General features: G+C 54.3%; 1 protein-coding gene across 1 annotated transcript in view; it reads left to right on the forward strand.

Moving 5' to 3' along the window:
- Window positions 1-27,255, forward strand: part of LOC122564977 (allograft inflammatory factor 1-like) — a 113,766-nt gene that overhangs the window by 80,058 nt on the left and 6,453 nt on the right. Inside the window, exons 5-6 of the mRNA XM_087998678.1 lie at window positions 20,996-21,158; window positions 25,741-25,962. Coding sequence (XP_087854804.1) covers window positions 20,996-21,158; window positions 25,741-25,962 — 385 coding nt within the window. The remainder of the gene's footprint in view (window positions 1-20,995; window positions 21,159-25,740; window positions 25,963-27,255) is intronic.

Raw genomic sequence — 27,255 nt, forward strand, 5'->3', positions numbered from 1 at the left:
AGCGTACCCAGAGTGTAGTGCCACAGTGTACCCAGAGTGTAGTGCCACAGCGTACCCAGAGTGTAGTGCCACAGCGTACCCAGAGTGTAGTGCCACAGTGTACCCAGAGTGTAGTGCCACAGCGTACCCAGAGTGTAGTGCCACAGCGTACCCAGAGTGTAATGCCACAGCGTACCCAGAGTGTAATGCCACAGCGTACCCAGAGTGTAGTGCCACAGTGTACCCAGAGTGTAGTGCCACAGTGTACCCAGAGTGTAATGCCACAGCGTACCCAGAGTGTAGTGCCACAGTGTACCCAGAGCAATGCCACAGCGTACCCAGAGTGTAGTGCCACAGCGTACCCAGAGTGTAGTGCCACAGTGTACCCAGAGCAATGCCACAGCGTACCCAGAGTGTAATGCCACAGCGTACCCAGAGTGTAGTGCCACAGCGTACCCAGAGTGTAGTGCCACAGCATACCCAGAGTGTAGTGCCACAGTGTACCCAGAGTGTAGTGCCACAGCGTACCCAGAGCAATGCCACAGCGTACCCAGAGTGTAATGCCACAGCGTACCCAGAGTGTAATGCCACAGTGTACCCAGAGTGTAGTGCCACAGTGTACCCAGAGCAATGTCACAGTGTACCCAGAGCAATGCCACAGCCTACCCAGAGCAATGTCACAGCGTACCCAGAGCAATGCCACAGCGTACCCAGAGCAATGCCACAGTGTACCCAGAGTGTAGTGCCACAGCGTACCCAGAGCAATGCCACAGTGTACCCAGAGCAATGCCACAGCGTACCCAGAGTGTAATGCCACAGTGTACCCAGAGTGTAGTGCCACAGTGTACCCAGAGCAATGCCACAGCGTACCCAGAGCAATGTCACAGTGTACCCAGAGCAATGCCACAGCGTACCCAGAGCAATGCCACAGTGTACCCAGAGTGTAGTGCCACAGCGTACCCAGAGCAATGCCACAGTGTACCCAGAGCAATGCCACAGCGTACCCAGAGTGTAATGCCACAGTGTACCCAGAGTGTAGTGCCACAGTGTACCCAGAGCAATGCCACAGCGTACCCAGAGCAATGTCACAGTGTACCCAGAGCAATGTCACAGCGTACCCAGAGTGTAGTGCCACAGTGTACCCAGAGCAATGTCACAGTGTACCCAGAGCAATGCCACAGCGTACCCAGAGCAATGTCACAGCGTACCCAGAGTGTAATGCCACAGCGTACCCAGAGTGTAGTGCCACAGCGTACCCAGAGTGTAATGCCACAGCGTACCCAGAGCAATGTCACAGCGTACCCAGAGTGTAGTGCCACAGCGTACCCAGAGCAATGCCACAGCGTACCCAGAGTGTAGTGCCACAGTGTACCCAGAGCAATGTCACAGCGTACCCAGAGTGTAGTGCCACAGCGTACCCAGAGTGTAATGCCACAGCGTACCCAGAGCAATGCCACAGCGTACCCAGAGTGTAATGCCACAGCGTACCCAGAGTGTAATGCCACAGTGTACCCAGAGTGTAATGCCACAGCGTACCCAGAGCAATGTCACAGCGTACCCAGAGCAATGCCACAGCGTACCCAGAGTGTAATGCCACAGCGTACCCAGAGCAATGCCACAGCGTACCCAGAGTGTAATGCCACAGCGTACCCAGAGTGTAATGCCACAGCGTACCCAGAGTGTAATGCCACAGCGTACCCAGAGTGTAGTGCCACAGCGTACCCAGAGCAATGCCACAGCGTACCCAGAGCAATGCCACAGCGTACCCAGAGTGTAGTGCCACAGTGTACCCAGAGTGTAATGCCACAGCGTACCCAGAGCAATGTCACAGCGTACCCAGAGTGTAGTGCCACAGCGTACCCAGAGCAATGCCACAGCGTACCCAGAGTGTAGTGCCACAGTGTACCCAGAGTGTAATGCCACAGCGTACCCAGAGCAATGTCACAGCGTACCCAGAGTGTAGTGCCACAGCGTACCCAGAGTGTAATGCCACAGCGTACCCAGAGCAATGCCACAGCGTACCCAGAGTGTAGTGCCACAGTGTACCCAGAGCAATGCCACAGCGTACCCAGAGTGTAGTGCCACAGCGTACCCAGAGTGTAGTGCCACAGTGTACCCAGAGTGTAGTGCCACAGCGTACCCAGAGTGTAGTGCCACAGTGTACCCAGAGCAATGCCACAGCGTACCCAGAGCAATGCCACAGTGTACCCAGAGTGTAGTGCCACAGCGTACCCAGAGCAATGCCACAGCGTACCCAGAGCAATGCCACAGTGTACCCAGAGTGTAGTGCCACAGCGTACCCAGAGTGTAGTGCCACAGCGTACCCAGAGCAATGCCACAGTGTACCCAGAGTGTAATGCCACAGCGTACCCAGAGCAATGCCACAGTGTACCCAGAGTGTAATGCCACAGTGTACCCAGAGCAATGCCACAGTGTACCCAGAGTGTAATGCCACAGCGTGCCCAGAGCAATGCCACAGTGTACCCAGAGTGTAGTGCCACAGCGTACCCAGAGTGTAATGCCACAGTGTACCCAGAGTGTAGTGCCACAGCGTACCCAGAGTGTAGTGCCACAGCGTACCCAGAGCAATGCCACAGTGTACCCAGAGTGTAATGCCACAGCGTACCCAGAGCAATGCCACAGTGTACCCAGAGTGTAATGCCACAGTGTACCCAGAGCAATGCCACAGTGTACCCAGAGTGTAATGCCACAGCGTACCCAGAGTGTAGTGCCACAGCGTACCCAGAGCAATGCCACAGCGTACCCAGAGCAATGCCACAGTGTACCCAGAGTGTAGTGCCACAGCGTACCCAGAGTGTAGTGCCACAGCGTACCCAGAGCAATGCCACAGTGTACCCAGAGTGTAATGCCACAGCGTACCCAGAGCAATGCCACAGTGTACCCAGAGTGTAATGCCACAGTGTACCCAGAGCAATGCCACAGTGTACCCAGAGTGTAATGCCACAGCGTACCCAGAGTGTAGTGCCACAGCGTACCCAGAGCAATGCCACAGCGTACCCAGAGTGTAGTGCCACAGCGTACCCAGAGTGTAGTGCCACAGCGTACCCAGAGCAATGCCACAGCGTACCCAGAGTGTAATGCCACAGCGTACCCAGAGCAATGCCACAGTGTACCCAGAGCAATGCCACAGTGTACCCAGAGCAATGCCACAGCGTACCCAGAGTGTAATGCCACAGCGTACCCAGAGTGTAGTGCCACAGCGTACCCAGAGCAATGCCACAGCGTACCCAGAGTGTAGTGCCACAGCGTACCCAGAGTGTAATGCCACAGCGTACCCAGAGTGTAGTGCCACAGCGTACCCAGAGTGTAGTGCCACAGCGTACCCAGAGTGTAGTGCCACAGCGTACCCAGGGCAATGCCACAGTGTACCCAGAGTGTAGTGCCACAGCGTACCCAGGGCAATGCCACAGTGTACCCAGAGTGTAGTGCCACAGCGTACCCAGAGTGTAGTGCCACAGCGTACCCAGAGTGTAGTGCCACAGCGTACCCAGAGCAATGCCATAGCGTACCCAGAGCAATGCCATAGCGTACCCAGAGTGTAGTGCCACAGCGTACCCAGAGCAATGCCACAGCGTACCCAGAGTGTAGTGCCACAGCGTACCCAGAGTGTAATGCCACAGCGTACCCAGAGTGTAATGCCACAGTGTACCCAGAGTGTAATGCCACAGCGTACCCAGAGTGTAGTGCCACAGCGTACCCAGAGCAATGCCACAGCGTACCCAGAGTGTAGTGCCACAGCGTACCCAGAGCAATGCCACAGTGTACCCAGAGTGTAGTGCCACAGCGTACCCAGAGTGTAGTGCCACAGCGTACCCAGAGTGTAGTGCCACAGCGTACCCAGAGTGTAATGCCACAGCGTACCCAGAGTGTAATGCCACAGCGTACCCAGAGCAATGCCACAGCGTACCCAGAGTGTAGTGCCACAGCGTACCCAGAGTGTAATGCCACAGCGTACCCAGAGTGTAGTGCCACAGCGTACCCAGAGTGTAATGCCACAGCGTACCCAGAGCAATGCCACAGCGTACCCAGAGTGTAGTGCCACAGCGTACCCAGAGTGTAATGCCACAGTGTACCCAGAGCAATGCCACAGTGTACCCAGAGTGTAATGCCACAGTGTACCCAGAGCAATGCCACAGTGTACCCAGAGTGTAGTGCCACAGCGTACCCAGAGTGTAATGCCACAGCGTACCCAGAGTGTAGTGCCACAGCGTACCCAGAGCAATGCCACAGCGTACCCAGAGTGTAGTGCCACAGCGTACCCAGAGTGTAGTGCCACAGTGTACCCAGAGTGTAGTGCCACAGCGTACCCAGAGTGTAGTGCCACAGCATACCCAGAGTGTAGTGCCACAGCGTACCCAGAGTGTAGTGCCACAGCATACCCAGAGTGTAGTGCCACAGCGTACCCAGAGTGTAATGCCACAGCGTACCCAGAGTGTAGTGCCACAGTGTACCCAGAGTGTAGTGCCACAGCGTACCCAGAGTGTAGTGCCACAGCATACCCAGAGTGTAGTGCCACAGCGTACCCAGAGTGTAATGCCACAGCGTACCCAGAGCAATGCCACAGCGTACCCAGAGTGTAATGCCACAGCGTACCCAGAGTGTAATGCCACAGCGTACCCAGAGCAATGCCACAGCGTACCCAGAGTGTAATGCCACAGCGTACCCAGAGTGTAATGCCACAGCGTACCCAGAGTGTAATGCCACACCGTACCCAGAGTGTAATGCCACAGTGTACCCAGAGTGTAGTGCCACAGTGTAACCAGAGTGTAATGCCACAGCGTACCCAGAGTGTAGTGCCACAGTGTACCCAGAGCAATGCCACAGCGTACCCAGAGTGTAGTGCCACAGCGTACCCAGAGTGTAGTGCCACAGCGTACCCAGAGTGTAGTGCCACAGCGTACCCAGAGTGTAGTGCCACAGTGTAACCAGAGTGTAATGCCACAGCGTACCCAGAGTGTAGTGCCACAGTGTACCCAGAGCAATGCCACAGCGTACCCAGAGTGTAGTGCCACAGCGTACCCAGAGTGTAGTGCCACAGTGTACCCAGAGTGTAGTGCCACAGCGTACCCAGAGTGTAGTGCCACAGCATACCCAGAGTGTAGTGCCACAGTGTACCCAGAGTGTAGTGCCACAGCGTACCCAGAGCAATGCCACAGCGTACCCAGAGTGTAATGCCACAGTGTACCCAGAGTGTAGTGCCACAGCGTACCCAGAGTGTAATGCCACAGTGTACCCAGAGCAATGCCACAGTGTACCCAGAGCAATGTCACAGTGTACCCAGAGTGTAGTGCCACAGCGTACCCAGAGTGTAATGCCACAGCGTACCCAGAGCAATGCCACAGTGTACCCAGAGTGTAGTGCCACAGCGTACCCAGAGTGTAATGCCACAGCGTACCCAGAGCAATGCCACAGCGTACCCAGAGTGTAATGCCACAGCGTACCCAGAGTGTAATGCCACAGCGTACCCAGAGTGTAGTGCCACAGCGTACCCAGAGTGTAATGCCACAGCGTACCCAGAGTGTAGTGCCACAGTGTACCCAGAGCAATGCCACAGCGTACCCATAGTGTAGTGCCACAGCGTACCCAGAGTGTAGTGCCACAGTGTACCCAGAGCAATGCCAGTGTACCCAGAGCAATGCCACAGCGTACCCAGAGTGTAATGCCATAGCGTACCCAGAGTGTAGTGCCACAGTGTACCCAGAGCAATGCCACAGTGTACCCAGACTGTAATGCCACAGCGTACCCAGAGTGTAGTGCCACAGCGTACCCAGAGTTTAGTGCCACAGTGTACCCAGAGCAATGCCACAGCGTACCCAGAGTGTAATGCCACAGCGTACCCAGAGTGTAATGCCACAGCGTACCCAGAGTGTAGTGCCACAGCCTACCCAGAGCAATGCCACAGTGTACCCAGAGCAATGCCCAGCGTACCCAGAGCAATGCCACAGTGTACCCAGAGTGTAATGCCACAGTGTACCCAGAGCAATGCCACAGCGTACCCAGAGTGTAATGCCACAGCGTACCCAGAGTGTAATGCCACAGCGTACCCAGAGCAATGCCACAGCGTACCCAGAGTGTAATGCCACAGCGTACCCAGAGTGTAATGCCACAGCGTACCCAGAGTGTAGTGCCACAGTGTACCCAGAGCAATGCCACAGTGTACCCAGAGCAATGCCACAGTGTACCCAGAGTGTAATGCCACAGCGTACCCAGAGTGTAGTGCCACAGCGTACCCAGAGTGTAATGCCACAGTGTACCCAGAGTGTAATGCCACAGCGTACCCAGAGTGTAGTGCCACAGCGTACCCAGAGTGTAATGCCACAGTGTACCCAGAGTGTAATGCCACAGCGTACCCAGAGTGTAGTGCCACAGCGTACCCAGAGCAATGCCACAGTGTACCCAGAGTGTAGTGCCACAGTGTACCCAGAGCAATGCCACAGCGTACCCAGAGTGTAATGCCACAGCGTACCCAGAGTGTAATGCCACAGTGTACCCAGAGTGTAGTGCCACAGTGTACCCAGAGCAATGTCACAGTGTACCCAGAGCAATGCCACAGCCTACCCAGAGCAATGTCACAGCGTACCCAGAGCAATGCCACAGCGTACCCAGAGCAATGCCACAGTGTACCCAGAGTGTAATGCCACAGCGTACCCAGAGTGTAGTGCCACAGCGTACCCAGAGCAATGCCACAGCGTACCCAGAGTGTAGTGCCACAGCGTACCCAGAGCAATGCCACAGCGTACCCAGAGTGTAGTGCCACAGCGTACCCAGAGCAATGCCACAGCGTACCCAGAGTGTAGTGCCACAGCGTACCCAGAGCAATGCCACAGCGTACCCAGAGTGTAATGCCACAGCGTACCCAGAGCAATGCCACAGTGTACCCAGAGTGTAATGCCACAGTGTACCCAGAGCAATGCCACAGTGTACCCAGAGCAATGCCACAGCGTACCCAGAGTGTAATGCCACAGCGTACCCAGAGTGTAGTGCCACAGCGTACCCAGAGCAATGCCACAGCGTACCCAGAGCAATGCCACAGCGTACCCAGAGTGTAGTGCCACAGCGTACCCAGAGTGTAATGCCACAGCGTACCCAGAGTGTAGTGCCACAGCGTACCCAGGGCAATGCCACAGTGTACCCAGAGTGTAGTGCCACAGCGTACCCAGAGTGTAGTGCCACAGCGTACCCAGAGCAATGCCACAGCGTACCCAGAGCAATGCCATAGCGTACCCAGAGTGTAGTGCCACAGCGTACCCAGAGCAATGCCACAGCGTACCCAGAGTGTAGTGCCACAGCGTACCCAGAGTGTAATGCCACAGCGTACCCAGAGTGTAATGCCACAGCGTACCCAGAGCAATGCCACAGCGTACCCAGAGTGTAGTGCCACAGCGTACCCAGAGCAATGCCACAGTGTACCCAGAGTGTAGTGCCACAGCGTACCCAGAGTGTAGTGCCACAGCGTACCCAGAGCAATGCCACAGTGTACCCAGAGTGTAGTGCCACAGTGTACCCAGAGTGTAGTGCCACAGCGTACCCAGAGTGTAGTGCCACAGCGTACCCAGAGTGTAGTGCCACAGTGTACCCAGAGTGTAGTGCCACAGCATACCCAGAGTGTAGTGCCACAGCGTACCCAGAGCAATGCCACAGCGTACCCAGAGTGTAGTGCCACAGCGTACCCAGAGCAATGCCACAGTGTACCCAGAGTGTAGTGCCACAGTGTACCCAGAGTGTAGTGCCACAGCGTACCCAGAGTGTAGTGCCACAGCGTACCCAGAGTGTAGTGCCACAGCGTACCCAGAGTGTAGTGCCACAGCATACCCAGAGTGTAGTGCCACAGCGTACCCAGAGTGTAATGCCACAGCGTACCCAGAGCAATGCCACAGCGTACCCAGAGTGTAATGCCACAGCGTACCCAGAGTGTAGTGCCACAGCGTACCCAGAGTGTAATGCCACAGCGTACCCAGAGTGTAGTGCCACAGTGTACCCAGAGTGTAGTGCCACAGTGTACCCAGAGCAATGCCACAGCGTACCCAGAGTGTAATGCCACAGCGTACCCAGAGTGTAGTGCCACAGCGTACCCAGAGTGTAATGCCACAGCGTACCCAGAGCAATGCCACAGCGTACCCAGAGTGTAATGCCACAGCGTACCCAGAGTGTAGTGCCACAGCGTACCCAGAGTGTAATGCCACAGCGTACCCAGAGTGTAGTGCCACAGTGTACCCAGAGTGTAGTGCCACAGCGTACCCAGAGCAATGCCACAGTGTACCCAGAGTGTAGTGCCACAGTGTACCCAGAGTGTAGTGCCACAGCGTACCCAGAGTGTAGTGCCACAGCGTACCCAGAGTGTAGTGCCACAGCGTACCCAGAGTGTAGTGCCACAGCATACCCAGAGTGTAGTGCCACAGCGTACCCAGAGTGTAATGCCACAGCGTACCCAGAGCAATGCCACAGCGTACCCAGAGTGTAATGCCACAGCGTACCCAGAGTGTAGTGCCACAGCGTACCCAGAGTGTAATGCCACAGCGTACCCAGAGTGTAATGCCACAGCGTACCCAGAGTGTAGTGCCACAGTGTACCCAGAGCAATGCCACAGCGTACCCAGAGTGTAGTGCCACAGCGTACCCAGAGTGTAGTGCCACAGTGTACCCAGAGCAATGCCACAGCGTACCCAGAGTGTAATGCCACAGCGTACCCAGAGTGTAGTGCCACAGCGTACCCAGAGTGTAGTGCCACAGCATACCCAGAGTGTAGTGCCACAGTGTACCCAGAGTGTAATGCCACAGCGTACCCAGAGTGTAATGCCACAGCGTACCCAGAGTGTAATGCCACAGTGTACCCAGAGTGTAGTGCCACAGTGTACCCAGAGCAATGCCACAGCGTACCCAGAGTGTAATGCCACAGCGTACCCAGAGTGTAATGCCACAGTGTACCCAGAGTGTAGTGCCACAGTGTACCCAGAGCAATGCCACAGTGTACCCAGAGCAATGCCACAGCGTACCCAGAGCAATGTCACAGTGTACCCAGAGCAATGTCACAGCGTACCCAGAGTGTAGTGCCACAGTGTACCCAGAGCAATGCCACAGCGTACCCAGAGCAATGTCACAGTGTACCCAGAGCAATGCCACAGCGTACCCAGAGTGTAGTGCCACAGTGTACCCAGAGCAATGCCACAGCGTACCCAGAGCAATGTCACAGTGTACCCAGAGCAATGCCACAGCGTACCCAGAGCAATGTCACAGTGTACCCAGAGCAATGTCACAGCGTACCCAGAGTGTAGTGCCACAGTGTACCCAGAGCAATGCCACAGCGTACCCAGAGCAATGTCACAGTGTACCCAGAGCAATGCCACAGCGTACCCAGAGCAATGTCACAGTGTACCCAGAGCAATGTCACAGCGTACCCAGAGTGTAATGCCACAGCGTACCCAGAGCAATGCCACAGCGTACCCAGAGCAATGTCACAGCGTACCCAGAGCAATGTCACAGTGTACCCAGAGTGTAGTGCCACAGTGTACCCAGAGTGTAGTGCCACAGCGTACCCAGAGTGTAGTGCCACAGTGTACCCAGAGTGTAGTGCCACAGCGTACCCAGAGTGTAGTGCCACAGCGTACCCAGAGTGTAGTGCCACAGTGTACCCAGAGTGTAGTGCCACAGCGTACCCAGAGTGTAGTGCCACAGCGTACCCAGAGTGTAATGCCACAGCGTACCCAGAGTGTAATGCCACAGCGTACCCAGAGTGTAGTGCCACAGTGTACCCAGAGTGTAGTGCCACAGTGTACCCAGAGTGTAATGCCACAGCGTACCCAGAGTGTAGTGCCACAGTGTACCCAGAGCAATTCCACAGCGTACCCAGAGTGTAGTGCCACAGCGTACCCAGAGTGTAGTGCCACAGTGTACCCAGAGCAATGCCACAGCGTACCCAGAGTGTAATGCCACAGCGTACCCAGAGTGTAGTGCCACAGCGTACCCAGAGTGTAGTGCCACAGCATACCCAGAGTGTAGTGCCACAGTGTACCCAGAGTGTAGTGCCACAGCGTACCCAGAGCAATGCCACAGCGTACCCAGAGTGTAATGCCACAGCGTACCCAGAGTGTAATGCCACAGTGTACCCAGAGTGTAGTGCCACAGTGTACCCAGAGCAATGTCACAGTGTACCCAGAGCAATGCCACAGCCTACCCAGAGCAATGTCACAGCGTACCCAGAGCAATGCCACAGCGTACCCAGAGCAATGCCACAGTGTACCCAGAGTGTAGTGCCACAGCGTACCCAGAGCAATGCCACAGTGTACCCAGAGCAATGCCACAGCGTACCCAGAGTGTAATGCCACAGTGTACCCAGAGTGTAGTGCCACAGTGTACCCAGAGCAATGCCACAGCGTACCCAGAGCAATGTCACAGTGTACCCAGAGCAATGCCACAGCGTACCCAGAGCAATGCCACAGTGTACCCAGAGTGTAGTGCCACAGCGTACCCAGAGCAATGCCACAGTGTACCCAGAGCAATGCCACAGCGTACCCAGAGTGTAATGCCACAGTGTACCCAGAGTGTAGTGCCACAGTGTACCCAGAGCAATGCCACAGCGTACCCAGAGCAATGTCACAGTGTACCCAGAGCAATGTCACAGCGTACCCAGAGTGTAGTGCCACAGCGTACCCAGAGTGTAATGCCACAGCGTACCCAGAGTGTAGTGCCACAGCGTACCCAGAGTGTAATGCCACAGCGTACCCAGAGCAATGTCACAGCGTACCCAGAGTGTAGTGCCACAGCGTACCCAGAGCAATGCCACAGCGTACCCAGAGTGTAGTGCCACAGTGTACCCAGAGCAATGTCACAGCGTACCCAGAGTGTAGTGCCACAGCGTACCCAGAGTGTAATGCCACAGCGTACCCAGAGCAATGCCACAGCGTACCCAGAGTGTAATGCCACAGCGTACCCAGAGTGTAATGCCACAGTGTACCCAGAGTGTAATGCCACAGCGTACCCAGAGTGTAATGCCACAGCGTACCCAGAGCAATGCCACAGCGTACCCAGAGTGTAATGCCACAGCGTACCCAGAGTGTAATGCCACAGCGTACCCAGAGTGTAATGCCACAGCGTACCCAGAGTGTAGTGCCACAGCGTACCCAGAGCAATGCCACAGCGTACCCAGAGTGTAATGCCACAGTGTACCCAGAGTGTAGTGCCACAGTGTACCCAGAGTGTAATGCCACAGCGTACCCAGAGCAATGTCACAGCGTACCCAGAGTGTAGTGCCACAGCGTACCCAGAGCAATGCCACAGCGTACCCAGAGTGTAGTGCCACAGTGTACCCAGAGTGTAATGCCACAGCGTACCCAGAGCAATGTCACAGCGTACCCAGAGTGTAGTGCCACAGCGTACCCAGAGCAATGCCACAGCGTACCCAGAGTGTAGTGCCACAGCGTACCCAGAGCAATGCCACAGTGTACCCAGAGTGTAGTGCCACAGCGTACCCAGAGTGTAGTGCCACAGTGTACCCAGAGTGTAGTGCCACAGCGTACCCAGAGTGTAGTGCCACAGTGTACCCAGAGCAATGCCACAGCGTACCCAGAGCAATGCCACAGTGTACCCAGAGTGTAGTGCCACAGCGTACCCAGAGCAATGCCACGGCGTACCCAGAGCAATGCCACAGTGTACCCAGAGTGTAGTGCCACAGCGTACCCAGAGTGTAGTGCCACAGCGTACCCAGAGCAATGCCACAGTGTACCCAGAGTGTAATGCCACAGCGTACCCAGAGCAATGCCACAGCGTACCCAGAGCAATGCCACAGTGTACCCAGAGTGTAGTGCCACAGCGTACCCAGAGTGTAATGCCACAGTGTACCCAGAGTGTAGTGCCACAGCGTACCCAGAGTGTAGTGCCACAGCGTACCCAGAGCAATGCCACAGTGTACCCAGAGTGTAATGCCACAGCGTACCCAGAGCAATGCCACAGTGTACCCAGAGTGTAATGCCACAGTGTACCCAGAGCAATGCCACAGTGTACCCAGAGTGTAATGCCACAGCGTACCCAGAGTGTAGTGCCACAGCGTACCCAGAGCAATGCCACAGCGTACCCAGAGCAATGCCACAGTGTACCCAGAGTGTAGTGCCACAGCGTACCCAGAGTGTAGTGCCACAGCGTACCCAGAGCAATGCCACAGTGTACCCAGAGTGTAATGCCACAGCGTACCCAGAGCAATGCCACAGTGTACCCAGAGTGTAATGCCACAGTGTACCCAGAGCAATGCCACAGTGTACCCAGAGTGTAATGCCACAGCGTACCCAGAGTGTAGTGCCACAGCGTACCCAGAGCAATGCCACAGCGTACCCAGAGTGTAGTGCCACAGCGTACCCAGAGTGTAGTGCCACAGCGTACCCAGAGCAATGCCACAGCGTACCCAGAGTGTAGTGCCACAGCGTACCCAGAGTGTAATGCCACAGCGTACCCAGAGTGTAGTGCCACAGCGTACCCAGAGTGTAGTGCCACAGCGTACCCAGAGTGTAGTGCCACAGCGTACCCAGGGCAATGCCACAGTGTACCCAGAGTGTAGTGCCACAGCGTACCCAGGGCAATGCCACAGTGTACCCAGAGTGTAGTGCCACAGCGTACCCAGAGTGTAGTGCCACAGCGTACCCAGAGTGTAGTGCCACAGCGTACCCAGAGCAATGCCATAGCGTACCCAGAGCAATGCCATAGCGTACCCAGAGTGTAGTGCCACAGCGTACCCAGAGCAATGCCACAGCGTACCCAGAGTGTAATGCCACAGCGTACCCAGAGTGTAATGCCACAGTGTACCCAGAGTGTAATGCCACAGCGTACCCAGAGTGTAGTGCCACAGCGTACCCAGAGCAATGCCACAGCGTACCCAGAGTGTAGTGCCACAGCGTACCCAGAGCAATGCCACAGTGTACCCAGAGTGTAGTGCCACAGCGTACCCAGAGTGTAGTGCCACAGCGTACCCAGAGTGTAGTGCCACAGCGTACCCAGAGTGTAATGCCACAGCGTACCCAGAGTGTAATGCCACAGCGTACCCAGAGCAATGCCACAGCGTACCCAGAGTGTAGTGCCACAGCGTACCCAGAGTGTAATGCCACAGCGTACCCAGAGTGTAGTGCCACAGCGTACCCAGAGTGTAATGCCACAGCGTACCCAGAGCAATGCCACAGCGTACCCAGAGTGTAGTGCCACAGCGTACCCAGAGTGTAATGCCACAGTGTACCCAGAGCAATGCCACAGTGTACCCAGAGTGTAATGCCACAGTGTACCCAGAGCAATGCCACAGTGTACCCAGAGTGTAGTGCCACAGCGTACCCAGAGTGTAATGCCACAGCGTACCCAGAGTGTAGTGCCACAGCGTACCCAGAGCAATGCCACAGCGTACCCAGAGTGTAGTGCCACAGCGTACCCAGAGTGTAGTGCCACAGTGTACCCAGAGTGTAGTGCCACAGCGTACCCAGAGTGTAGTGCCACAGCATACCCAGAGTGTAGTGCCACAGCGTACCCAGAGTGTAGTGCCACAGCATACCCAGAGTGTAGTGCCACAGCGTACCCAGAGTGTAATGCCACAGCGTACCCAGAGCAATGCCACAGCGTACCCAGAGTGTAGTGCCACAGTGTACCCAGAGTGTAGTGCCACAGCGTACCCAGAGTGTAGTGCCACAGCATACCCAGAGTGTAGTGCCACAGCGTACCCAGAGTGTAATGCCACAGCGTACCCAGAGCAATGCCACAGCGTACCCAGAGTGTAATGCCACAGCGTACCCAGAGTGTAATGCCACAGCGTACCCAGAGCAATGCCACAGCGTACCCAGAGTGTAATGCCACAGCGTACCCAGAGTGTAATGCCACAGCGTACCCAGAGTGTAATGCCACAGCGTACCCAGAGTGTAATGCCACAGTGTACCCAGAGTGTAGTGCCACAGTGTAACCAGAGTGTAATGCCACAGCGTACCCAGAGTGTAGTGCCACAGTGTACCCAGAGCAATGCCACAGCGTACCCAGAGTGTAGTGCCACAGCGTACCCAGAGTGTAGTGCCACAGCGTACCCAGAGTGTAGTGCCACAGTGTAACCAGAGTGTAATGCCACAGCGTACCCAGAGTGTAGTGCCACAGTGTACCCAGAGCAATGCCACAGCGTACCCAGAGTGTAGTGCCACAGCGTACCCAGAGTGTAGTGCCACAGTGTACCCAGAGTGTAGTGCCACAGCGTACCCAGAGTGTAGTGCCACAGCATACCCAGAGTGTAGTGCCACAGTGTACCCAGAGTGTAGTGCCACAGCGTACCCAGAGCAATGCCACAGCGTACCCAGAGTGTAATGCCACAGTGTACCCAGAGTGTAGTGCCACAGCGTACCCAGAGTGTAATGCCACAGTGTACCCAGAGCAATGCCACAGTGTACCCAGAGCAATGTCACAGTGTACCCAGAGTGTAGTGCCACAGCGTACCCAGAGTGTAATGCCACAGCGTACCCAGAGCAATGCCACAGTGTACCCAGAGTGTAGTGCCACAGCGTACCCAGAGTGTAATGCCACAGCGTACCCAGAGCAATGCCACAGCGTACCCAGAGTGTAATGCCACAGCGTACCCAGAGTGTAATGCCACAGCGTACCCAGAGTGTAGTGCCACAGCGTACCCAGAGTGTAATGCCACAGCGTACCCAGAGTGTAGTGCCACAGTGTACCCAGAGCAATGCCAGTGTACCCAGAGCAATGCCACAGCGTACCCAGAGTGTAATGCCATAGCGTACCCAGAGTGTAGTGCCACAGTGTACCCAGAGCAATGCCACAGTGTACCCAGACTGTAATGCCACAGCGTACCCAGAGTGTAGTGCCACAGCGTACCCAGAGTTTAGTGCCACAGTGTACCCAGAGCAATGCCACAGCGTACCCAGAGTGTAATGCCACAGCGTACCCAGAGTGTAATGCCACAGCGTACCCAGAGTGTAGTGCCACAGCCTACCCAGAGCAATGCCACAGTGTACCCAGAGCAATGCCCAGCGTACCCAGAGCAATGCCACAGTGTACCCAGAGTGTAATGCCACAGTGTACCCAGAGCAATGCCACAGCGTACCCAGAGTGTAATGCCACAGCGTACCCAGAGTGTAATGCCACAGCGTACCCAGAGCAATGCCACAGCGTACCCAGAGTGTAATGCCACAGCGTACCCAGAGTGTAGTGCCACAGTGTACCCAGAGCAATGCCACAGTGTACCCAGAGCAATGCCACAGTGTACCCAGAGTGTAATGCCACAGCGTACCCAGAGTGTAGTGCCACAGCGTACCCAGAGTGTAATGCCACAGTGTACCCAGAGTGTAATGCCACAGCGTACCCAGAGTGTAGTGCCACAGCGTACCCAGAGTGTAATGCCACAGTGTACCCAGAGTGTAATGCCACAGCGTACCCAGAGTGTAGTGCCACAGCGTACCCAGAGCAATGCCACAGTGTACCCAGAGTGTAATGCCACAGCGTACCCAGAGTGTAATGCCACAGCGTACCCAGAGTGTAGTGCCACAGTGTACCCAGAGCAATGCCACAGTGTACCCAGAGCAATGCCACAGCGTACCCAGAGCAATGCCACAGTGTACCCAGAGTGTAATGCCACAGCGTACCCAGAGTGTAGTGCCACAGCGTACCCAGAGCAATGTCACAGCGTACCCAGAGTGTAGTGCCACAGTGTACCCAGAGCAATGCCACAGCGTACCCAGAGCAATGCCACAGTGTACCCAGAGTGTAATGCCACAGCGTACCCAGAGTGTAGTGCCACAGTGTACCCAGAGCAATGCCACAGCGTACCCAGAGCAATGCCACAGCGTACCCAGAGTGTAGTGCCACAGCGTACCCAGAGTGTAATGCCACAGCGTACCCAGAGTGTAATGCCACAGTGTACCCAGAGTGTAGTGCCACAGTGTACCCAGAGCAATGCCACAGTGTACCCAGAGCAATGCCACAGCGTACCCAGAGTGTAATGCCATAGCGTACCCAGAGTGTAGTGCCACAGTGTACCCAGAGCAATGCCACAGTGTACCCAGACTGTAATGCCACAGCGTACCCAGAGTGTAGTGCCACAGCGTACCCAGAGTTTAGTGCCACAGTGTACCCAGAGCAATGCCACAGCGTACCCAGAGTGTAATGCCACAGCGTACCCAGAGTGTAATGCCACAGCGTACCCAGAGTGTAGTGCCACAGCCTACCCAGAGCAATGCCACAGTGTACCCAGAGCAATGCCCAGCGTACCCAGAGCAATGCCACAGTGTACCCAGAGTGTAATGCCACAGTGTACCCAGAGCAATGCCACAGCGTACCCAGAGTGTAATGCCACAGCGTACCCAGAGTGTAATGCCACAGCGTACCCAGAGCAATGCCACAGCGTACCCAGAGTGTAATGCCACAGCGTACCCAGAGTGTAGTGCCACAGTGTACCCAGAGCAATGCCACAGTGTACCCAGAGTGTAATGCCACAGCGTACCCAGAGTGTAGTGCCACAGCGTACCCAGAGTGTAATGCCACAGTGTACCCAGAGTGTAATGCCACAGCGTACCCAGAGTGTAGTGCCACAGCGTACCCAGAGCAATGCCACAGTGTACCCAGAGTGTAATGCCACAGCGTACCCAGAGTGTAATGCCACAGCGTACCCAGAGTGTAGTGCCACAGTGTACCCAGAGCAATGCCACAGTGTACCCAGAGCAATGCCACAGCGTACCCAGAGTGTAATGCCACAGCGTACCCAGAGTGTAGTGCCACAGCGTACCCAGAGCAATGCCACAGTGTACCCAGAGCAATGCCACAGCGTACCCAGAGCAATGCCACAGTGTACCCAGAGTGTAATGCCACAGCGTACCCAGAGTGTAGTGCCACAGCGTACCCAGAGCAATGCCACAGTGTACCCAGAGTGTAATGCCACAGCGTACCCAGAGTGTAATGCCACAGCGTACCCAGAGTGTAGTGCCACAGCGTACCCAGAGCAATGCCACAGTGTACCCAGAGTGTAATGCCACAGCGTACCCAGAGTGTAGTGCCACAGCGTACCCAGAGCAATGTCACAGCGTACCCAGAGTGTAGTGCCACAGTGTACCCAGAACAATGCCACAGTGTACCCAGAGTGTAATGCCACAGCGTACCCAGAGTGTAGTGCCACAGTGTACCCAGAGCAATGCCACAGCGTACCCAGAGCAATGCCACAGCGTACCCAGAGTGTGATGCCACAGCGTACCCAGAGTGTAGTGCCACAGCATACCCAGAGCAATGCCACAGCGTACCCAGAGTGTAGTGCCACAGTGTACCCAGAGTGTAATGTCACAGCGTACCCAGAGTGTAGTGCCACAGTGTACCCAGAGTGTAGTGCCACAGTGTACCCAGAGTAATGCCACAGCGTACCCAGAGTGTAATGCCACAGTGTACCCAGAGTGTAATGTCACAGCGTACCCAGAGTGTAATGCCACAGCGTACCCAGAGTGTAGTGCCACAGCGTACCCAGAGTGTAATGCCACAGTGTACCCAGAGCAATGCCACAGTGTACCCAGAGCAATGCCACAGCGTACCCAGAGTGTAATGCCACAGCGTACCCAGAGTGTAGTTCCACAGCGTACCCAGAGTGTAATGCCACAGCGTACCCAGAGTGTAATGCCACAGTGTACCCAGAGTGTAATGTCACAGCGTACCCAGAGTGTAGTGCCACAGCGTACCCAGAGTGTAATGCCACAGTGTACCCAGAGCAATGCCACAGCGTACCCAGAGTGTAATGCCACAGTGTACCCAGAGTGTAATGTCACAGCGTACCCAGAGTGTAATGCCACAGCGTACCCAGAGTGTAGTGCCACAGCGTACCCAGAGTGTAATGCCACAGTGTACCCAGAGCAATGCCACAGCGTACCCAGAGCAATGTCACAGCGTACCCAGAGTGTAATGCCACAGCGTACCCAGAGTGTAATGCCACAGCGTACCCAGAGTGTAATGCCACAGCGTACCCAGAGCAATGTCACAGCGTACCCAGAGTGTAGTGCCACAGCGTACCCAGAGCAATGCCACAGCGTACCCAGAGTGTAATGCCACAGCGTACCCAGAGTGTAATGCCACAGCGTACCCAGAGTGTAATGCCACAGCGTACCCAGAGCAATGCCACAGTGTACCCAGAGCAATGCCACAGCGTACCCAGAGCAATGCCACAGTGTACCCAGAGTGTAATGCCACAGCGTACCCAGAGCAATGCCACAGTGTACCCAGAGCAATGCCACAGCGTACCCAGAGCAATGCCACAGTGTACCCAGAGCAATGCCACAGCGTACCCAGAGCAATGTCACAGTGTACCCAGAGTGTAATGCCACAGCGTACCCAGAGTGTAATGCCACAGTGTACCCAGAGCAATGCCACAGCGTACCCAGAGTGTAATGCCACAGCGTACCCAGAGCAATGCCACAGCGTACCCAGAGCAATGTCACAGCGTACCCAGAGCAATGCCACAGTGTACCCAGAGTGTAATGCCACAGCGTACCCAGAGCAATGCCACAGCGTACCCAGAGCAATGCCACAGTGTACCCAGAGTGTAGTGCCACAGCGTACCCAGAGTGTAATGCCACAGCGTACCCAGAGTGTAATGCCACAGTGTACCCAGAGCAATGCCACAGCGTACCCAGAGTGTAATGCCACAGCGTACCCAGAGTGTAATGCCACAGTGTACCCAGAGCAATGCCACAGTGTACCCAGAGCAATGCCACAGCGTACCCAGAGTGCAATGCCACAGCGTACCCAGAGTGTAATGCCACAGTGTACCCAGAGCAATGCCACAGCGTACCCAGAGTGTAATGCCACAGCGTACCCAGAGCAATGCCACAGCGTACCCAGAGCAATGCCACAGCGTACCCAGAGTGTAGTGCCACAGCGTACCCAGAGCAATGCCACAGCGTACCCAGAGCAATGCCACAGCGTACCCAGAGTGTAGTGCCACAGCGTACCCAGAGCAATGCCACAGCGTACCCAGAGTGTAATGCCACAGCGTACCCAGAGTGTAATGCCACAGTGTACCCAGAGCAATGCCACAGTGTACCCAGAGCAATGCCACAGTGTACCCAGAGTGTAATGCCACAGTGTACCCAGAGTGTAGTGCCACAGCGTACCCAGAGTGTAGTGCCACAGCGTACCCAGAGTGTAATGCCACAGCGTACCCAGAGCAATGCCACAGCGTACCCAGATTGGCTTTAGCTGGGCAGTGGTCAAGAGCAGTTTCTGAACAATTTATTGATCTTACTCGTTCTAGGGATGTGGGTGTCTCTGGCCAAGGATGGCTGTTATGGTGATGGTGGAGATGTTGGGAAGGGAGTTCCTCAGTTCTGACCCAATGTATAACTCTTGGTTCATTCTTGCAAGCCTTGTTTTCAGGCCAGACCCCTTCCTGCTCTGTTTCACAGGTCAGTGAAGTGTTTGTGGAGTCATCATAGACAGTGACTCATGGGCATCTGTGGAAAGGAACACCCCATTCAATCTTGGATTTGCACATTTGCCGTTCACTAACTGCCTCCCCAACCTGCTATAATGAGCAAGGCCATTCAGCCCGTCTGGCACACACCTATCCAGAGAACTACCTTCCCCCTGCCCTCCATACCCTATCCCTGGCACCACACCCTCTAAACATGTTCTTGATGAACTCCAAGCCGACACTCACCCCCTGGAGGGGCCACTTCTCCCACCTTTACCCCTGCTGCTTGATAAGCTCACTGTCCCTTCCCTTTTTCTGGGGTTTGATAGGATGGACGATCAGTGGGGTTTCTCATTGTACATGGCAGGGGGGAGGAGCTGACGCTGACTAAACCAGGGGGGCTGAAGACGTGGAGGGATCTTCTTACTCAGAGGGTGCTGGAGGTTCCAGTGTTAAAGAAGTTCAAGCTAGATTCATAGGATCCCAACAGTGTGGGAGCAGGCCATTCGACCCATCAAATCCACACTGACCTGCGAAGAGCATCACCTGACCTATCCCTGTAAACCCTGCATTCCCCATGGATAACCCACCTGACCTGCTCATCCCTGAACACTATGGGCAACTTCCTGTGGCCAATCCACCCTAACCTAAACACCTTTGGATTGTGGGAGGAAACTGGAGCATACGGAGGAAACCCACACAAATACAGGGAGAACATGCAAACTCCACACAGACAGTCACCCGAGGCTGGAATCGAACCCGGGTCCCTGGCGCCGTGAGGCAGCAGTGCTAACCACTGAGCCACTGTGATTTAGAGATGTCTCATTACTAACGATATGAAGGGATACGGAGGGAGGAAGGGGAAAGTGGCTTTGAGGAAGATGATCAGCTCTGATAGACTCAAGGGGTTGAATGGCCTACTCCTATTCCTATGTCTCTATGCACACAAACATAACTAATACACCCGATAATGTCCAGCCAATGCAATCAGGGAGCTACAGAGAAACCTGTTTACCCAGAGAGCAGTGAGAATGGGGAGTGGGCAACCACTGGGAGTGGTCAGGGTGACGGGTTTTGATGCCTTATTGGGCGGGGGAGCTGGATAAACCGAGGAGGGAGAGAGGGATGGAAGGATAGGGTCAGGGTCATCTTGCCCTATTGCAGGAGGTTCGTATGAAGCCTTGGATGGACTGAATGGCCTGTTTCTGTGGCTGGCATGTTTTCCAAAAGGAATTGCTTCTGGAGGGAGGGGGTGGTCCCCGTGTCCCCACTTGTTTCGGCCAATGAACCCCCTTTAAATATGGAAGTTGGGAGCCCATGACCTAAATCTGGGGCAATGGGAAAGGCCAAAGTGGAGGGAGCATAAATCATTAACCTGTGATTCATGTGACCGTTCCCCCCACTCCCAGGGGGAAAAGGTACCTCCAGGAACTATGTCAATACCATGAATGGAGACAACATCTCCAGGGTCAAGTCAATGTTGGGGTTAGCATCGGTGTTAAGCAGAAGGGCTGATTGGCCTCTTTAACCCCTTGTGGGAGGTTGGCCAGTGATACTGTTCTCAAATGTCTTCGTTGTGGCCTGTCCCATTCAGATCTGATGAGTCTGAAACAGATGCTGGAGAAACTGGGAGTGCCGAAGACTCACCTGGAGGTGAAGAAGCTGATAGCTGAGGTGACAGGGGGCAGCAGCGAGACCATCTCCTACCGGCACTTTGTCACCATGATGCTTGGCAAACGTTCAGCCATCCTCCGAATGTGAGTATTCTCCATCCTTCTTGCCTTTACTCAGAGTGTAGCAGGGGTGTGGAATGCGCTGCCTGCAACAGTGGGACACCCGCCAACTCTAGGAGCATTGAAATGGTCATTGGATAGGCACATGGACGAGAATGGAATGGTGTCGGTTAGATGGGCTTCAGATTGGTTCCACAGGGCGGCACAACATCGAGGGCCGAAGGGCCTGTACTGCGCTGGAACGTTCTATGTTCGATGTTCTTCATTCTCCAAAGAGGAGTGACAGTGGACCCCATCTTTTTCTCTCTCCACGGAGCTGAGTTGCTCCTGCACTTTTGGTTTCAGATTTCCAGCATCAGCTGTTCTTGGTTCTATCCCTTGTTTTTATCTTGGAATTCCCTAGTTTTAGTCTCCCCCTTTGGATCACTGGAAGGAGCAGCGCTCCGAAAGCTTGTGGTTTCAAATAAACCTGCTGGACTATCACCTGGTGCGGGGTGACTTCTAACCTTGTACCCCCCAGTCCAAGCCCAGCACCTCCACACCTTGGTCTCCCCACGAGGGGAAGCTTCTTTTCAGCACCCGCCCTGGCACATCCCCCCCTCCCCGGGATGTTACTCACTTCAGTAAGGTCACACTCAGTCCTCGCAGTCCCACAGGATTGAGGCCCAACCTTCCCTCGTGTGATAACCCCTTTCACCCCAGGAATCCACTCGGTCACTCTTTATAGAACCCCTCCACTGTGGAAACAGGCCATTTGGCCCAACAAGTCCACACTGACCCATTCCCCTACCCTATTACTGTACATTTCCCCTGACTAATACCCCTAACCTGCAAATCCCTGAACATTATGGGCCATTTAACATGGTCAATCCACCCTAACCTGCACATTTTTGGACTGTGGGAGGAAACCCACACAGACACGGGGAGAATGTGCAAACTCCACACAGACAGTCACCCGAGGCTGGAATTGAACCTGGGACCCTGGTCCTGTGAGGCAGCAGTGCTAACCACTGAGCCACCACGGGTCCTTTCTTGAACAAAAGAGACCGCGGTACTCCACTTTCACATCCATCCGATGGTACTAAACCCCTGCCCCCTCAGTTCTCCCACCTTTCCCCTTTGCTGTTAATGTCCTCAACCAGTAACCTCAGTGACCGTTCCCTTTTAAGGGGTTTGATTGGTTGGACGATCAGAGGGGTTTCTGTTTGTATACAGCAGGGGTGCGTAACCAACACTGTCCAGACCAACGGGGACAAAGTGGGGGAGGAACTTCCTGACTCCGACGGTGACGAATCCTTGGAATTCTTTCCTCCAGAGGGTCCTGCAGATGTGATCTCACTCGTGGAGACAGTAAGGACTGCAGGCGCTGGATGTAACAGTCAGTTACATGTGGGGTTGGAAAAGCACAGTGGGTCAGGCAGCAGCCGAGGAGCAGGAACGTCACCGTTTTGGGCTGATTCGGCTATTCCTGCTCCTCGGATGCTGTCCGATCTGCAGTGCTTTTCCAGCCTCACATCTATTGACTGAGATCGCACTCAGTTCAATTGTAACAAGATACCTCTGGTTTTGATAACAGCTTGTACAATCTCAGCAGCTTCTGCAGAGGGAGGAGGAGCAGAGCTTAGAGTCCGAAATGACTCAGATCTCCAGCGTTCCTCCTTCCCTCCAACGATACTTTCCTCCCCCGCTCTCAGATTCTATCCCTCCCGTGATGGACAGCAGCATCCCACTCACCTCCTCGATCACTTCTGCGTGTACTCCCTCAATGTGACTCATGTCACAGCACCTCAAACACCCCACAATCTCTCTCGAATCACAAAACACTCTGCCCTTTGTCCGGCCAAAGTGGACAAGTCCACGGTTTCCTGCCTTCCAAATATTTGCTCATTCACTTAGTCCCCCTCACCCCCACCCCCTGGCTATCCCTGTACGGGCAGTGATAGCCCAGGACTGGGTTATCGCTCAGCTGAAGATCAACTTCAGATGTGACTGTTACGATAAATGGCAGAACCCCTGAGGGGCGTTGTCGAACAGAGGGATCTGGGTGGACAGGCCCACACATCCCTGAAAGTGGCAACACAGGAGGATACGGTGGTCAATAAGACACAGTACACGCGGCTTCATTGGCCCCGGAGTCAAATATAAACGTTGGCAACTTCTGTTCCAGCCCCATTGGAATATTTCAGGCAACATTTGGAACATTGTGTGCAGCTCTGTCTGCCACACAACCAGAAGGATGTGGATGCTTTGGAGAGGGTGACGAGAAGGTTTACTGGGATACTGCCTGGTCTGGAAGGTTTGCTTCATGAGGAGAGGTTGGATAGACTCAATATTGTTCTCACTGGAAAGACAGAGAATGAGGGGGCGGCCCGACATAGGTCCACAAAATGGTGAGGCATAGAGAGAGTGGATAGTCAGAGGCTTTTTCCCGGGGTGGAAAGGTCAATTACAAGAGGGTACAGGTCGAAGGGGAGAGGGGGAAGGTTTAAGGGGAGAGGGGGAAGGTTTAAGGGGAGGGGGGGAAAGGTTTAAGGGGAGAGAGGTAAGGTATAAGGGGAGAGGGGGGAGGTTTAGGAGGAGAGGAGGAAGGTTTAAGGGGAGAGGGGAAGGTTTAAGGGGAGAGGGGGAAGGTTTAGGGGAAAGATTAAGGGGAGGGGGAAAGGTTTAGAGGGAGAGAGGGAAGGTTTAAGGGGAGAGGGGGAAGGTTTAGGGGGAGAGGGGGAAGGTTTAGGGAGAAAGGGGGAAGATTAAGGGGAGAGGGGAAAGGTTTAAGGGGAGAGGGGGAAGGTTTAGGGGGAGGCGGGAAGGTTTAGGAGGAGAGGGGGAAGGTTTGGGGCAGAGGGGAAAGGTTTAAGGGGAGGGAGGAAGGTTTAGGGGGAGGGGGAAGGTTTAGGGGAGAGGGGGAAGGTTTAGGGGGAGGGGGGAAGGTTTAGGGGAGCAGTGGAATGTTTAGGGGAGGGGGGAAGGTTTAGAGGAGAGGGGGAAGGTTTAAGGGGAGCGGGGGAAGGTTTAGGGGGAGAGGGGGAAGGTTTAGGGGAGAGGGGGAAGGTTTAAGGGGAGAGGGGGAAGGTTTAGGGGAGGGGGAGAAGGTTTAGGGGGATAGAGGGAAGGTTTAAGGGGAGGGGGAAGGTTTAAGGGGAGTGGGGGAAGGTTTAAGGGAGAGGGGGAAGGTTTAGGGGAGCGGGGGAAGGTTTAGGGGGAGAGGGGGAAGGTTTAAGGGGAGGGGGAAGGTTTAGGGGAGAGAGGGAAGGTTTAGGGGAGAGAGGGAAGGTTTAAGGGGAACAGGAGGGTTGAAGGGGAAAGGGGGAAGGTTTGAGGGGAGGGGGAAGGTTTAAGGGGAGGGGGGAAGGTTTAAGGGAGAGGAGCAGGGAATATGTTTCACACAGAGGGTGGTGGGTGCCTGGAACACACTGCTAGTGGAGGTGGTGGATGCAGGCACCGCTTAAAGAGTAACCTGAAAGAGACCGGAATGGGAGGTGAACAGCACATGGGCAGTCAGGAACAGAGCTAAATAAGGACTAGGAACCAGTGCACGCTTGGTGGGCCGAGCGGCCTGTTCCTGTGCTGTATTCTATTGTGTTATTATTAACCAAGAGGTTACCATCCTGGTAATGTTGTGGGAATCTGGGGTTCATATCCCACATTGGCAGCTGGTGGTGTAAGTTGAATTAGAGTCATTGAGATGTACAGCATAGAAACAGACCCTTCAACCCAACTCGTCCATACTGACCAGATACCCCAACCCAATCTAGTACCATTTGCCAGCACCCGGCCCATAATCGCTCCAAACCCTTCCTATTCATATACCCATCCAGATGCCTTTTAACTGTTGCAATTGTACCAGCCTCCACCAAATCCTCTGGCAGCTCATTCCATACACGTACCACCCTCTGTGTGAAAAGGTTGCCCCTTAAGTCTCTTTTATATCTTTCCCCTCTCACCCTAAACCTATGCCCTCTAGTTCTGGACTCCCCGACCCCAGGGAAAAGAGTTTGTTCAAAAATAACTGGAACTAGGAGTCAATGATGATCATGAATCCATTGTTGGGAAAACCCACCTGGGTCACTAATGTCCTTTAGGGAAGGAAACTACCATCCTTACCTGGTCTGGCCTACATGTGACTCCAGACCCACAGCAATGGGGTTGACTCTTAACTGCCCTCCGGGTAATTATGGATGGGCAATAAATGCTGGCTTGACCAGTGACGCCCTCATCCTGCAAGTGGATTAAAAATAAAGGTTACTTAGATCCTCTTCCCATCCTTTACTTTCCAACCAATCTTTGAATCATCACTAACTTCTCAAAACTTGCTAAAGTCATCAGTAAATTTCCCCATCACACACTTGCTGCCCATCTGAGGCAGGGGTATAGATTGCAAAAAGCTGAGGCCCCAGCACTGATCCCTGTGACACCCCGACATCACACCTTGCTAACCCCCAAATGGCCTCTTCAGTGCCTGATCTTGCTGATGACCCAATACACCATCCGTGTTGTTCTTTTCTGTTGAAGTTTACGTTCAGTTCCAACAATCTGCGGTAAGAACGGAGGGTGGTCTGCTTACCTGACTGTATAGTGTCAGAGTTTGTCTGTGTTTACTCCGAACCAGACTGAGTGCAGATGGTCGTTGGAAACTCTTTGACACAACTCCACAACTCTACATTCCTGAAGAAGGGCCTATGCCTGAAACGTCAATTCTCCTGTTCCCTGGATGCTGCCTGACCTGCTGCGCTTTTCCAGCAACACATTTTCAGCACAACTCCACATCAAGAGAGGGTCTGGGTCTGGTTAAAATTCTAAAGACAGCTGTTTTATTCTGTCGAGCTTTCAGGTGAGAGGTTAAAGCAAGGCCTCAGCTGATGTTAGGCAGACATTGAGGATAAATTGGCCTGGTGGTATTATCCCTGGACTGTTAATCCAGAGACTCTGCTAATGTTTTGGGGACCCTGGTTCACAATCCCACCACACCAGATGGTGGAATTTAAATTCAATAAAAGTCTGAAACTGAGAGTGTAATGATAACTGTGAATTTATTGTCAATTCTCTCACTGTGTTGACGTGCCACCCTTACCCTGGCCTGGCCTGGCCTACATGTAACTCCAGACCCACAATAATGGACAGAAACATCCTCATCCCATGAATGAGTTAATGAAGAAGAGGGACATACCCTCTGTCCTGAGGCCTGTATTTACCCCTCAGTCAACATCACTAAAAATGGTCATTGACATGTCACTGTTTGTGGGAGCTTGCTGTGTACAGATTGGTTTCAGAGAGAACAGCAGTGACTGCATTCAGATTGGGTGTCAGGACCAGGCAGAGGTCCGATGCTAATATTCCTGAGTTCAAATCCCACCATGGCAGATGTTAGGAGTCTAATGATGACTGTGATTATTGGAAAAACCCCATCTGGTTCACTAATGGGTGGCACAATGGTTAGCACTGCTGCCTCACAGTGCCAGAGACCTGGGTTCAATTCCCGCCTCAGGCAACTGTCTGTGTGGAGTTTGCACATTCTCCCCGTGTCTGCGTGGGTTTCCTCCGGGTGCTCCGGTTTCCTCCCACAGTCCAAAGATGTGCAGGTCAGGTGAATTGGCCATGCTAAATTGCCCGTAGTGTTAGGTAAGTGGTAAATGTAGGGGAATGGGTCTGGGTGGGTTGCTCTTCAGAGGGTTGGTGTGGACTTGTTGGGCCGAAGGGCCTGTTTCCACACTGTAGGGAATCTAATCTGATGTCCTTGAGGGAAGGAAACTGCCATCCTTACCTGGTCTGGCCTATGTGTGACTCCAGACCCACAGCAATGGGGTTGACTCTTAACTGCCCTCTAGGCAATTAGGGATGGGCAATAAATACTGGCCGAGTCAGCGACACCCTCATCCCATGAATGAATTTAGGAAAAAAACCTCATCTGGTTCTCGAATGCCCATGAGGGAATGGAATTCTGCCATCCTTACCCATCTGTACCATGAGTCCAGACCAACAGCAAGGTGGTGGATGCTTAATTGCCCTCAGAAATGGCCGAGCAAGCCATTCCGTTCGAGGGCAATTAGGGACAGGCAACAAACATTGGCCTAGCCATGAATGAATTTACAAATTGCTGTAGATTGTGAAAGTGGCTATATAAATG

Source organism: Chiloscyllium plagiosum, unplaced genomic scaffold, assembly GCF_037043375.1.
Source record: "Chiloscyllium plagiosum isolate Xiang-an unplaced genomic scaffold, Cpla_swu_hap1 HiC_scaffold_21, whole genome shotgun sequence".
In the NCBI taxonomy this organism is placed as follows: Eukaryota; Metazoa; Chordata; class Chondrichthyes; order Orectolobiformes; family Hemiscylliidae; genus Chiloscyllium; species Chiloscyllium plagiosum.